The sequence below is a fragment of the Phymastichus coffea genome, unplaced genomic scaffold (assembly GCF_024137745.1).
Source record: "Phymastichus coffea isolate CEN01 unplaced genomic scaffold, Cenicafe_Pcof_1.1 PCOF00085, whole genome shotgun sequence".
NCBI lineage: Eukaryota > Metazoa > Arthropoda > Insecta > Hymenoptera > Eulophidae > Phymastichus > Phymastichus coffea.
Window position 1 is genome coordinate 498,260 of NW_026706896.1, and position 14,460 is coordinate 512,719.

Genomic DNA, 14,460 nt, shown 5'->3' on the forward strand with positions numbered 1-14,460 from the left:
AATTACGATTATGAATGTTTCCACGGCAAGTTGGTTCTTCGACGATCTCTGTGAAAAAGCGAGAAGATTCGAGTGAAAATCGCACCATTGAAAAAAATCTCATGTAGAAATGTCGGGATAAAATTGAGAAAAAAAAACAGTCTCTTCTAGCTCGCTACGCGCTCTAACGGCACAATGCAATATATTTGATTCGCGTAAAAAGGGAAAAGACTCCCTTTATTTTGTCTTCACTTCGATCATCACTTATCGAGACGCGCAATAAATCGCTAAGCTTCACGTTACCTTCGCGCTTTATCTTTTATCGCGCCGTCCAACAATTGCAACCGTAAAACTGGTTTGCGCGAATAACGCGGGGATCTATTACGTATTATCTAATTGATTGAATGCCGATACATTGGCCGACGCGTCAGCTTACGTCCGATTGATTGGATTAATACGTATATTAGCATAATTAGGTCAACGTATGCATATAAATGCGTGATCTTTGGCTTCCGGCCATACGCGCTCCGGAAAATCGAAACGCGAGATTATGTAGGTAATAATACATCGGGAAGGCCTTTTATCGCAGCTCCGCAGAGAGCATGTTTCATTTGTGTGACACATGCAGCCACCCACGCACATTTTATCGATCATAACGGCTTCTATGGTAAAGTTCAGTCTGCGAGTCTTCGTCGCGAGCCGAATGTTCTCTTCTCGCCGCACTAATTTTATCGACGCTCGAATCGCTGGATTTAAAAAATCGCGTTCGCGCAATGCGAAACGTGCCATCGACGGCGAAAGCTCACACACATCTTCCGAGTGTCGGTCGCGCATGTAAATGCAACCGACACCGAGAACGATCTAATAGAAAATCCAAGAGGCTGTCTCTGTAAATATTTGTGCCGGTAGTGGATGAGATCCAGACATTTGGCGTTCTCAGTGAGTATAAGGCTCACGACCTCTTTCATTCGTTCGTTCGGAATCGCGGCCGGAAGCGAAATAGCTTGTTGTTGATGTAAGCCTCCATGGGCGACAGGGTTTGCACATCGAGAACTCGCTACGGGATATGTATACGCCGTGATCGTCGTCAGTAATTCACTTCCACATACACAATCTTGCACACACTAACATCAAAGTCAGCCTTAATCTTTCGTGATTTTCCAATCAAAGTTAAAGCTAACTTCTCTTGCTCGCCGCTTCGATTTGTGTCTGCTTGCAATTTTGAAGTCATGCAAATAGTGGAAATCAAGAGTTTCGACTCGAATAATAATGATCAAGAATCATTATATTACAAATGGAATATTTCAGAACACTTAATAAATAATTATCTTTCTTGCCATTTTTAATTGACTTTTTAAATCAGCGACAATCGTATCTGAAACCATTATTTTGGTCCGTACAATATATCAAATCAAAACTCGTTATTTTTTCTAGCCATATATTCTAATGTTAACGAGCATTTCTCATCATCACATACTTTAACTATAAAGTGGAAAAGAGTTTAAAAGTTGTAACAAATTCTTTCAATTATAGATCCTATAAAAATACCTTTTTGCATAGATATCAATGGAATATAATGCTCTATCTCGTGTTGCTTTGATTTATAGAAAATTTTTTTTAGATACCAGAAGATTGAATCAAGGAGAGATCCTTATTTCCTAAATAATCTATTTTAGTAGCACGTGTAAAATGTGAATGCAGTCGATGTGATTTTTCAATTGATAATAATAGCATTTTATTCACTAACTTACAACAATTTTAAAGAAAAGATGACTTTATTAAATAGAAGTAAAACTAATTAAATATAATTAAGTTTATCTTTGAATCAACAATACTAATAAATACTATTTATACTGTATTTCCTTATTGTTATTAACTACTGTTTGATTAGTAATTTTCACATAGTATAACGAAATTAAATGAACAAAGTAAAACACATAAATATTTTATATCGATATTTATTCATGTTTCTACTATTACAATCTTGTATGTATAAATTATTCATCAGAATTCATCAAATCAAAGAGGCAATTGTTAACTTTACAAATACAATTATACAAATATAAATGAAAAATTTATATATTATTGGTGGGATTCGTATTAATTTCAAGTACTTGAATATCAAAAATATTAAAATAAGTTGTCTATGACAATTATTCTATAAGTACAAATCCATTAAAATTAAAAATCTGCAGATCGACATAAGTGTAAAATATCTTACCATTGGTATGCCACATGAGAAAAATTTAGCAGTTGGGCAGATGGGTCGTTATTTTCCTTATCTTTCATGAAGGAATCATCATGAAATAGCACTGAAGTAGACCAATTATCTGACTGATCCCAGTCCATGTCAATTTCTTCTTTGATGATAGTTCTCTGTACCATTGGAGGTATGATATCTTCTTCTTCAGGATCAATATCAAGACCTCTATAGAGAACTCTATCCGTACTCTGTATCTCATGATTCGATGACTTCCGGATCACGGTGCTTTCAGGTTGTAGCGTTGGCGTCAATTTGACAACTTCGTTATTGTTTAGTGTATCGGGGTTGGTTAAGATTGCCACAACAGAGGCTGCCGTCGACTTCCTAACACTTGTATCGTGGCTTCTTCGTTTCTTCGATGACTTTGGACCTGGTCGGTTAACACGTTGTTTCCGCTTCTGTTGACTCCTCGATTTCTTCATCGACTTGTTGTCATCGACGTCCTCGGCTCGTGGTTGCTTACACGATTTGGATCCAATATTGCGCATCTTCTCTTGTTTCTGAAAGTCAACCATCAGCTTGTGATTGGACGTATTCTTACGAAACTCTTTTTTTTGCTCTTTCGCAGCCAACAACATCTTACGACTCTTCGCACTGCATTTGTTCACTGCATCCTTAGTGGCAATGGAGAATATCAATGCAAACTTCTCTTCCCAAATAGACATTGTCTGTCGTCGATGGATCACATTGAATCCTGCATACTTGTATCGCATAGCGTTGAACTTATCCAGCATTTTTAGCAAATATTTTACACCATTGCTGTCTTGAGTCGTGGGGATTCCGTTGTCACTCCAGATTTTTATACACTTATCCACTACCATGCGGGCAATGGCGCGAGGTGTGTCCGTTGGCTGATTTCGACGACAATGAAAGTAATAGCGAAGCATGTCACCATTCGTTGGTAGATTTGGACCTTTCAGGTCGTCGATATCAAATTTCAAAAACAATAGTTCATTGGGGGACGACGATATCTTACTTGTAGCCATGGTGATGGCAGACGAACCGCACACTTACTCAAAAACTTTGATTTGTTGTCGGACGATTGGTCGAACTGGAATAACCACAAGGAAGCACTCTACTTATGATTATTCATGAAGAAAGCCGAGGGTATCTGTAAAATAAGATTAAAGTGTAGGATTAGATAGAGTGTTACAATCCAATGGCAATTCGTATAATCCTTCATAATAGTTCATAATGGTTGGTGTGTAGAGTATTTTAGTAATGGGTCACTCTTACTATAGTCTATATATATAGTTGACGCAAAGTTAAACAAATGTACAAAAATTTAATAGCATTTTCGTGATTTAGACAAGATAGCAACACTAATCTGCGGGGTAACTTAATCATCGGCTCTGACTTTCAAGCGATTGTAATTAAAATTAAATTTTAGAGATCATTTACATCTATATGTATTTATTAGTCTTCAATTTATATTTAAACACTCGCTTTAATGAAAAGGAAAAAAATTATTATTCTTGATTAATAATACATTTTTTTGTAGCGTCCACCGATCTCGTTGCTTCTTATATCCTTTATGATAATTTTATTTATAAATTTCATATCATTTGATTGTACGATATTTTTGTTCAATCTACTGTGATATATATATGTATATATGTTTGATTGTTGTTATCAGAAGCAACAGCACTCAATAAACATCTTACAAAAACATGAATATGTAATGTTTTATTAATAAATTAATAAACACACTTTACATCCACTACAAATAAATGTACATTACGATAACTTGCAAATACGCTTGGAAGTATTCTTTTTTATGAAATGATATAGATATAAGGATCATCATAAAACTAAATAGGAGAAGGAACCGCATTCTATATATGTATATACACTAGTCACAAATGACTAAATATGTTAAATTATTCCAGATACTTTTAGGTATTCTTATAACCGTTATAATAAATGAATTGTAAAAGTCGTATAATTTTAATTAAAACGTTAAAGTAAATGCAAAGCACAACGGTCATACAAATCGATGCAGAGTTCATACTAATATTTGCCGTGATTTTCTATCATAAAACTATATGCCATTAAATCGAGTATACAGTAATGCAAAATCCAAAATTAATTTTTACTACTGATTGGAAACAATTTTATCGCTGACACATTATCGTAAGTAGAACGCGCTGGAGTGACGTAGTTTACTCCCACGTATGCGCGAGTTCATATGGTGTACTTCACCTTCACTGTGTCGTTACAATAGCTCACACTGAAAAACACGAGCAACAGCTTTATCCAATCTTATCGCGTATATGATCGATATTATAGGTCGCGGTAATTTGTTTTTTTCTATTATCAACGTGTGCTGTATTTGACCGTGACTGTGCTATAGAATAACAGAAAATTCAAATTAAATCCTTAAGACACACTACGAGTGCTGATTAATTCTATTAAATAAGAATTAAGAAAATAGGTACGAGCCGTTGCATCAACTATAAAAATAAACTCCTCAACGTACGATGCAAGTCCTACGAAGAGCCGTTTGAAAAAAGTCTCAAGTGGTTTTACAATGAAATGATAGTGGAACTCTTCTTGTTTAGTTCCAAGGTATTTCGCTTCGACATCGACTTGTAAAAATGCAAAAAAAAATGCCCAATCATATATTTTATTGAATTTTATAAGCAACCACGTATAGTTTAATAGTTAGTCATAAAGTTTTGTAGTTCACGGAAAAACTTTATTCAGTCAACTTTTTTCTATTTCTTACTTTAAGGAAGGTCTTTTCTTAACAGCTTGATGGCCGTGGTAAGGGTTGTGGGAAGAATGATTAAGAATTCTATTACCTGTCAAACGAAAAGATCGCAATTAGTAACCGTACTGTGCCTGAGCAATAACGCCTTCATCACCTTTTTAATAGATATTTTGAAATATTTTGTCGTAATGCGTATTTTTACAGTAATATAATAAGTTATTTTTTAAATCAAAATATTTAGCGAATATCTAGCAACATTTGTGATAATCCGCTTTATAGTTATAAACAACGAATAAATTACGAATGAAATCTACGATATTTCGCTCATTTTTTTCCATCTGACAAATCTTGCACTTGTCAGATTGATAATTCGATCAGTCTTTCAATCGGCTTTTTCATCATATCAGTTACCATTTCTACTGATTTTTTTAAATGAAAAGTACGATAGTACAATTTTTAGAAATAACTCGTAATCAACCCTATACGTCCATGATTAACAATTGCTATGCCCGCAATTATTTTAGTTAAGTTAAAATAATCTAATATTGGAATAAAAATGTGGAATTTTTCGAATACTTTTTATGCGCGTTCTGTGGGTCAAGTCACGATGTATGTAAAAAGATTTTGCCTCCCACACTCCTATTTCAAAAGTGATAGGGAAAATTGATCTGCATGTTTTTCAAGACTTATGTGTACCTATGCAGAGTTCAAGTGAACTTAGTCCTCGAAGTAACAATAACAAATAATGTAGGGGATAACTTGTTCTGTGTTGATGAATTGAAGATATAGTACACGTGGTTTATTTTTTCTCTTTATTGATGTTTGCAAAAGTCTAGTATGCATTATGATCATGCATCTACTTCTGCAGATGTCATGTCTTCATAAGAAAATTACAAAATCTATTTCTATTATCGATTTAAGTGCCCAGAAAAAGGGTGGCAAATCAGCTTTTCTATATATGAGAAGCGAATCGCCACATATATATTTTTCAATATTTAACGTTAAGGATTCTATTCACGTATCTATTCTAAACTGTATGGACTTAGATTTTTAGGTTCAGAAGTAAATATGGCAGAGTATATACCTGGAAGTTTACAAGCATTTACATTCATTACACAAGCATTAAAGATGATAGTGGAGTTATGTGGTTTATAATGCCAGATTTAGTACAGTCGACATCTCGGCGTGACAATCGAAATTATAACGATACGCAATCTTTGACGCTTTTTGTATGTGTACATGGTTGTTATTAGAAGAATAAGTATTAACAAAATACTGGCTATAGAAAGTGACGTAAGCAATAAAAATATACCAACAACATGAAGGTGGCATTTCGAAGGGCCGACTTAAAAAAAAATTTGAAGTGATTTCGCGACCAGTATCTAAATTTTCGCAGTCTTATTATCTTCATAGTAATATTACGTTCTAAAAGAAATAATTGTTTATTTTATCATTTGCATAATTTTCATTAGAAGCTGAATCCAGTATCTGTAAATACTAGATACGCTTAAATAAAATGTCATTATTTTATATATTTTTTAATTTTAAAAGCGTATATGTAGTGCGTATTAGTAATATCGATAATATATTCATCTCACTTATCTGCAAATAAAATAACATTTTCAGATATTTTTTTCTTGGGTATAATATCACATCTCGTATTACGCCAACGCGACATCTGAGACTGCAAGAGTCCGCAGTCACAAATGTGAAATAGTAATAAATGCGCGAAAATGATAGAGAAAGAAGGAAAATAAATATATAGTTTTCAAATTCAATAAATATATGTATTTCACTGTTAATTGTCATAGCTGTTACACGTGTTTGTATACAAGTACTATTGTATAAAATGATATATTGAAATATGTTACATATGAAAACTTAAACAAATTTTAGTTCTAAGAAACTAACTTTCATTAGTATCCTCAGTATAAAGATCCATAATGAAAAATTCTTGAATTTTGTTAACAGCTTAAAAAAATAGCTATTTTCTATGCCAATATGAACAAACTTCTTAAATGATCAGTTTATCAACTGAAAATGATCACTTTGACACTACCATCTTGCATTCCAAAGTATGCTTTCTTTGCCATCTTAACAAAAAGTCCTGTTTCAATTAAGCCCGGTATTGACAGTAATTGTTGATTAACCATTGGCCAGTCAATAATTTTATCAGGAAAATGCCAATCTAAAATGAAATTTCCATTATCTGTCACCACTGGACCCTGCCATAAAAAGAAAAAAATGTAGTTTTCCATCTGTTGTGTGAGATGGAAAAATCATTTTAAATAAATGTACATATACAGCTTTAGCAACTGCCATTCTTAATTTAATCCTGCCACCAAAGTTGTTTTCAATTTTGTTCATCACAGGTACGTAAGCCATAGGTAAAACTTCTAATGGAAGTCCTTTTTTATATTGTTCTCCAAGATTTTTTGAATTCTTCCTGAAAAAAATTAACATATGACTATATATTCGCTAACAAACTATATTAATACAATAAGTTATCTATATTATCAAAAATTCTTACGTATAATCTGCTATAATGATTAAGTTATCTGTACATGAAGCAACAATCTTTTCTTGCAATAAGCATCCTCCCCCTCCTTTGATAAGATTAAGATGACAGTCAACTTCATCAGCTCCATCGATGGCACAATGTAACTAATAATAAATATTATTTCATTCAGTAATAATATCAAATATTTTATACCAACTCAAGTAAACTATTCAAAGGGATAAAATAAAGTTAGTTACCTTGGGGTAAGTTTCTAAGTCTCCTAACGTTAAATGATTGTTAATGATAAGTTGACGAGCTTGGAATGATGTGGGAACACACACTACACTAAGTTTTTCATCTCTAACACGTTCAGCTAAAGAATTTAACGTAAATAATTTGAATAATATCGTGATATTTTCATTCTGATTTTGTGATAGTTTGTCATATTTTGTCATATAATAACACAGATCCATGTAATTTTAAATGAGTTAGTGCACAAAAAATGTCTTTCATGACAAAACTGTCATGCAGACGTGATTATAATTATTTTTTGAAAATTATGTAATAGTTCGTAACAATATTTGCTGTTTTACATTTAAACCACAGTTAATTAACAGTATCAAATGGATAACAATGACAAGTAGTTCTTACCTAACCTCTGGACGGCATAAACAATTGTTGAACCACTACCAATGCCAATGACTGTATTATCCTAACAAATAAAATAAAAAATAAGTAGTCTCTTTATTAATAATTATACGTTTGAATACGTAAACAATACCTTCACGTGCTCGTCAACCGCATTGTAAGCCGCTGCTTTCTTGGCGCTTTCAAGGTAACTCATATTTACCGAATAGTATGCTTTCTTACAAAATCTGAGTAAAACTGATCTCTCATTCAAATTTATCTTGTAAAATGTTACGAAACGAGAAAATGGAAGAATTATTCCATAACGAGTACATTTCATAATATTTTTTCGGTTACACGCATAACTTATAGTATAGTCCATGCGCACACCACTCGATAAACTATACAGTTCCGCATGTTTCAGGTTTGGTGTAGATCTCAGAACCTAAAACATATTTTATTTTTGTAAAGGATTAATTAAATGTAAAGAAACTTAAAAATGACGAGTAGTTTATTTGATAAATTATCTCATTGTATAATTTGTTTATTTATTTTCTCAAAAAAGCTGATTCGGATTTATTTATTCAAAATTTAGGCCCCGGGGCCGTAGGTATGTATGTATGTATGTATGTACACCCAACGTGGATTGAATCGCGACCCCCCCAGTTAGGTTGGTATGAGAATTCCGTCGTTGCATTGAACGAAGAAACCGCGGGAAAATTCAAAAATGAAAATTCGTTTTAAGATACGATAAAAAGCTAAAACGTTACTAATTTGTTTTTAGGTTTAAAATTAATTGTTCGCCGAACAATGAATTTAGATGCATGATTATTTGATTTTAGGTTTTAATTATATAATTTAAGAACGAGCGTTATATTATGGCCGATTTGAAAACCACCGTTACGGACTGAAAGTAGCACTCATAGTCTCATACCAACCTAACTGGGGGGGGTCGCGATTCAATCCACGTTGGGTGTACTTATGGGACCGAGGCCTATGGGACCGGTGTCTTAGGGATTTAATGACGCGACAAAAATTTTACCGATTGGCTATTGGCTAAAGAAAATGGAAATATTGTAAATTGATTCATGTTGTTTTCTGATATAAACGTGGTATTCGTATTATGCAATTTGAAATAAGGTGGAATAAATTATAACTCAAAAGAATTATTTCATTTTTATGTTATTTATTTTAAAATGTGCAATACAATTTTTACGTGATTATTTAAATATTATTCAGCCGTTATTTTTTATAAAAATTATAAGTAATAACATTTTTTTTAATATCGACACAAATTTATACGTAACTATAATGAGAAAAAAAATTTGTTAATTTGATATCCGCAGTTTTTTTCTCGAAAAGAATTTATTTCAATTTACAATATTTTCTATCTTTCTTGAAAAAAGCATATACTATACATAGATTCTTTTTGATTTCGCTATATTTCTAAACAGTTTCATCATTCTTTTTAGATAAATAAAAAAATCAACGTTAAACTCCTCGTGGCTTTGATGAAAATCATCTATTCTATTCTATAGGGTGCATTCGATTTAGCCGTACCGTATGTATGTATATAAGTACGCACATGCATATATATTGTTCTTTTCATTTGTTTTGTCATTTTTATAGCTATCGCAGTTCCTATCGCAGTACGGTAGTCGACCGCATGTGACATTATCAGAAAATTCAACATGACGTCGCTGGCTGTGCCGGTTGCAGTGAAATTCGGTCGTCTTGCAATTGAAAATGTTTACCACACGAGCAAAAACCTCATTCTGCGGTATTTTTGTATTTCCTTTTAATCATTTCTATTAAAATAAAATTTGGCCTGCCTCAGATATTCTAATTGAATATGTTAAAAATTTGAGGTTAAGTGTTATCTAATAGAATGAATCTTATCTTTAAATATAATTTGTACAAAATACATTTTTGTAAAATTATCAAACCAAGTTAGTAATTTAAAAAAATGTTTATATTACTGTGAAAAATTTGTTGGAAATATAATCAAAGATATGTGAAAATATAATTCCACATTAGTCAATAAAATAATGTTATAATATGATGTAAATTAAAACATAAAATAATCTAGCATTATACTGAACATAAACTATCCTTATAATATTTTTAATATTTTAGATAAACAAAATTATATTGATATTTAAGTTTTAATGATCTTAAGTAATAAAAGTTGATAATTTAATATTACTTTAAGACTAATTAATGATTATTTTTTTTAGGCCAGCAAGCAGTTCTACAACATTTGTTTCATTAAAAAAAAATTTTGGCACAGCAGCAGAGGAACAAAGTCAATCTGACCAACAAATTGTTTCAGAAGCAGAAAAGAAATTGAAAGCTGAAATTGAATTGTTAAGTAAAGAAGTTGTTGAACTGAAAGAGAAAAATGCAGAACTTAATGACAAGTACAAGAGATCTCTTGCAGATAGTGAAAACCTCAGAGTGAGATTAACAAGACAAATTGAAGATGCGAAACTTTTTGGAATACAAGGATTTTGTAAAGATTTACTAGATGTAGCAGATATCTTAGGAAAAGCGACAGAAAGTGTTCCCAAAGATGAAGTTACAGAAAGAAATCCTCATTTGAAGAGTCTGTATGAAGGTTTAATCATGACTGAAGCACAGTTGCACAAAGTGTTTAAAAAGCATGGTTTAGTATCGCTAAATCCTTTGGACGAAAAGTTTGATCCTAACCAACATGAAGCTCTATTCCAGCAGGTATCTAGATAATTTCGTTTGAATTGAACCTTGTGTGTCTTTTAAGTAAATTTTTTTTTTTTAAATGTTAACATTTTTGTTTGTAGGAGGTTGAAGGTAAAAAACCAGGAACTGTAGTTGTTGTCTCAAAAATTGGTTACAAGCTTCATGAAAGGATAGTGCGACCAGCATTGGTTGGTGTTGCAAAGGGATAAAAATTGTATTATTTCACTAGAATCAGTTTTTTGTTACAAGAAATTTTTTTTAAATAATCTTATTTTATCATAAAAGTGACATTCTAGATAGCTATGTAAAGTGTATAAAAATAAGCATATAACGTATTTCATTCTTAGTATTTGAAATGTTAATGCTGTACATTACAAATTGAAAATAATTATTTGTTAATAAAAGACAAAATTAAGTGAATATTGTGTTTTGAGGATTGTTATATAATTAATGCAAACAATCGACAAAATAACGAAAATCATGTATTGAAACTTACATTATAAAGTGTACAAAAATATAAATAATACATTTAAGAGTAAGCTTTCATTTGAAAGTTCAACATCGTTCAAACACTCTGTACAAATCAGGTAGATTAGCGATTTCTAGAATACTTGAGTCATGTGCAAAATGCTGTGGTGGCAGTAAACTTTCTTTGATAGCACTATATAAAATGTGCTCTGTTGTATGTTGCCAAGAATCGTTGGTGGTGTCTATTTTACTATAGAATCTCGCAGTTTCGCGACAAATATCATGGAAACATGGTTTTTCTTTACTCCAATCCACTTCAGTTGATAATCTCAACAAATATAATGGGAGTTCTGCAGGATTAGGAAAATAATTTTCTAAAAACAAGAGATAATTCAATTCAATGCATATCATAACAAGTAAATCCATTACAAAATTTTATTACCTAATAATATTGGTAAAGATTTAAGCTGGCCTTTCTTATCAATGTAAATTGAAAAATACTGTCTTAACATATCTGCCTTTTCAAGTAATAGTTCCTGAACACGTTCTGCCAATTCTTCCTTCTCTCCTATTTCTTCTGTCCAGCCAGCTTCTTCACAATCAAGTCCAAGTACAGCTAGGTCTTTAATTTGCAATGGTTCCTGTACTCATAAAATGTTGATTATATTAAAAATTGATCATTTCATGACGATAAATTTAAGAAGACATTGTTTTAATTTACTGAAAATTTTATAACTCCATAGTTGGCAAAGTCATACAGCATTATTTCATAAAATAGTTCCTCCCTGGATGAAATTTGAAAAACAAAGCATTTCATATAATTACAACCAAAACAATAAATAAATGGTATATAACTTTTAAACTCACACAAGTTCTCGAGTATTAGTAATATACAGCTTTGTTCCACTTTGAATTAATGCAAATGTTTCATTAACACAGCCAACAAAAATTAGTTCAGACAAAATTTTACGTAGAACTGCATGATATGTGTCTTCTACTTCTTTTCTAAGTGTTAGAATACTTAGTAATTTCGTTTCAACTTGAATTTCATTGACTGAATATGATTTGAATTCTACAAGAGGTCTACATTCTGGAATTGCATTCTCATTCTCTGCATTTTCTTTTGTTACCTTTTTAGAGCAACTATGATTATTTTCAGGGGTTCGAACATCAATATTTGCTTGGTCTGATGATTTTGTTTTACTAACATTCTTACTTGGTTCACTTACATTCTCAATTTCGTTTCTAGCACATTTCACATTTTGTATAACAGATAGTTCAAGTTTATCCTGCTCTAATATTTCAACAGCTGGATTTGGTTTATTGGTTTTTTTAGATGTAATTAAATCAGATGCAGTTCTGAAAATACCTATTCCTTCATTTTCCAATGCTGATGTATTATCATTAAAAAGTAACTTTTCAGGACGTAAAAGCTTCTTTGTATTTTCTAGGTTTTGTATAATTCTATCAGTTCTTGCATCATCCTTATCAACAATTTCATGAATAAAATTAAACTTGTCAAGCTTTTGATCTGTTGAACTGGTACGAATCATATGTTTCGGATAAACTTTTTTAGTTTTATCTTTTTCTGCATCATTTTGAGTTTCTGAGATTGCTTCTTGTGTCAAATCTAATTTTGGAAGTTTTGTAGAGATATAAAAAGTCCTAGATGCATTATTTGCTGCAAGTTTTTCATCAAGAGCAATTTTGATTTTCTCAACTATAATATCCTCATGAAGAAATCGAACTTCATGCTTTGTTGGATGCACATTAACATCAACATTCTGAGGATCTATTTCTAGGGAAAGATAACACCATGGATGACCTTTTTTAGGTAAATAAACTGTATAAAGATCTTCAATTGTTCTTTTTATTGCTGAAAAAATTATTGGTCAATTAATAATTTTCTAACTAAATTAAAGGCTATAATATATATAAATTTATGTACACATCCTAATTACCAGATGAATCAACAAGGCGATTATTAATAAATAATAAAAGAGTCATTTTCTTGTTTGAATAGTTTGCATTAGTCACAAATGCGTGAAGTTTAAAATGATATGTTTTATCATCAAGTTCAATTTCTAATAATTCCCTAGCAATACAATTTCCATACAGAGTGCGAATGTTATTCACAGTTGTAGACGAATGTGGAGTACGTACATCTGTTGATGATTGACCATACTTTTTCAAAGTAAAGCCAACGTTAGGATTGTGGACTGCATATTTAGTGACAACTTCTGAAATTCTTGAAAATTCCTCAGAATGGCTTGATAAAGCTTTTCTTCTGGTTGCCACATTATAAAATAAATTTTCTACTGTAATTATAGTTCCTTGATTACCAGCAGTAGGAACTGGTGATGCTTTAGGCTTACCATCTACATATATTGCTCTATAATAAAATACATCTGGTTTACGAATATAGCAAATAATAAAAGATTTTAAATAAATAATCGTTATTACTTGTAAGCACATTTTTCACTAGCTGTCTTTGTTGTTATTGTGAGTTGTGCAACATGGCTAATACTAGCTAAAGCTTCTCCTCTGAAGCCAAAAGTTGAAATAGCTTTGAGATCATCAAAATTTTGCAATTTACTTGTAGTGAAACGTTCACAAACAATGTTCATGTCCTCTTTTCGAATACCAGTACCATTGTCCTGGATCTATTGAAAGAACAATTGTTTTTAAGCAATCAGTAGTAGGGTATATTTGATTTTTATTTTTACAGGCAAATTTAAAAACAAACTTGTAGTAACTTGAGGCCACCTTCTTTTACTGACACTTGAATATTTGTTGATTTGGCATCAAGGCTAAAAATTACAGTGTCTTTTTGAAAATTGAAAAATGATGTAGTTTGGCCTATGATTGTTAAATAAGTTTACCTGTTTTCTATTAACTCTTTTAAAGCATTTGCCGGTCTTTGGATAATTTCACCAGCAGCAATGCGATTAACAACCACTTCATCAAGTTTTCTTATTTTACCTGGGGTTTCTACTGACATTTTAACGATTTATGTTAATAATCACGTTTTGGAAAGAACCAAGAAGCAAAAAAAACACACGTTAAAGATCATTTTCTCCCGTATTTTGAATTTATTGTATGGCACATGATCGAGGTTATATATGTTACATGCGCGCGCCGCAGGGCCGTATATATATTACATTAATTTAATTTGAATTGAAAAGCAACCGT

The 14,460-nt window shown here is 31.7% G+C and overlaps 3 protein-coding genes across 4 annotated transcripts; 1 reads left to right on the forward strand and 2 right to left on the reverse strand.

Moving 5' to 3' along the window:
- Positions 1–1,940: 1,940 nt before the first annotated feature.
- Positions 1,941–8,464, reverse strand: LOC131668945 (ribose-5-phosphate isomerase). 2 transcript variants are annotated; one of them, XM_058943450.1, is made up of 6 exons: positions 8,237–8,464; positions 8,107–8,167; positions 7,713–7,828; positions 7,486–7,619; positions 7,260–7,401; positions 6,752–7,180 (listed from the first exon to the last, which is right to left on the reverse strand). In XM_058943450.1, exons 1-6 carry the CDS (start codon positions 8,462–8,464, stop codon positions 6,986–6,988), a joined length of 876 nt encoding a protein of 291 aa, XP_058799433.1. In that variant the 3' UTR covers positions 6,752–6,985. The 2 variants fall into 2 exon arrangements, with proteins under 2 accessions (XP_058799432.1, XP_058799433.1); XM_058943449.1 differs by lacking the exons at positions 6,752–7,180; positions 7,260–7,401; positions 7,486–7,619; positions 7,713–7,828 and adding an exon at positions 1,941–3,353.
- Positions 8,465–9,533: 1,069 nt separating this feature from the next.
- LOC131668940 (grpE protein homolog, mitochondrial) lies at positions 9,534–11,143 on the forward strand. The gene is made up of 4 exons (XM_058943442.1): positions 9,534–9,647; positions 9,712–9,862; positions 10,320–10,815; positions 10,902–11,143. The coding sequence occupies exons 2-4, from the start codon at positions 9,774–9,776 to the stop codon at positions 11,007–11,009; spliced, it is 693 nt and encodes a 230-aa protein (XP_058799425.1). The 5' UTR covers positions 9,534–9,647; positions 9,712–9,773; the 3' UTR covers positions 11,010–11,143.
- Positions 11,144–11,267: 124 nt separating this feature from the next.
- On the reverse strand, positions 11,268–14,375 carry LOC131668939 (DNA mismatch repair protein Mlh1). Its single transcript, XM_058943441.1, has 8 exons — positions 14,151–14,375; positions 14,015–14,078; positions 13,732–13,931; positions 13,230–13,660; positions 12,136–13,144; positions 11,990–12,053; positions 11,711–11,909; positions 11,268–11,642 (listed from the first exon to the last, which is right to left on the reverse strand). The coding sequence occupies exons 1-8, from the start codon at positions 14,267–14,269 to the stop codon at positions 11,356–11,358; spliced, it is 2,373 nt and encodes a 790-aa protein (XP_058799424.1). The 5' UTR covers positions 14,270–14,375; the 3' UTR covers positions 11,268–11,355.
- Between the last annotated feature and the right edge of the window lie 85 nt (positions 14,376–14,460).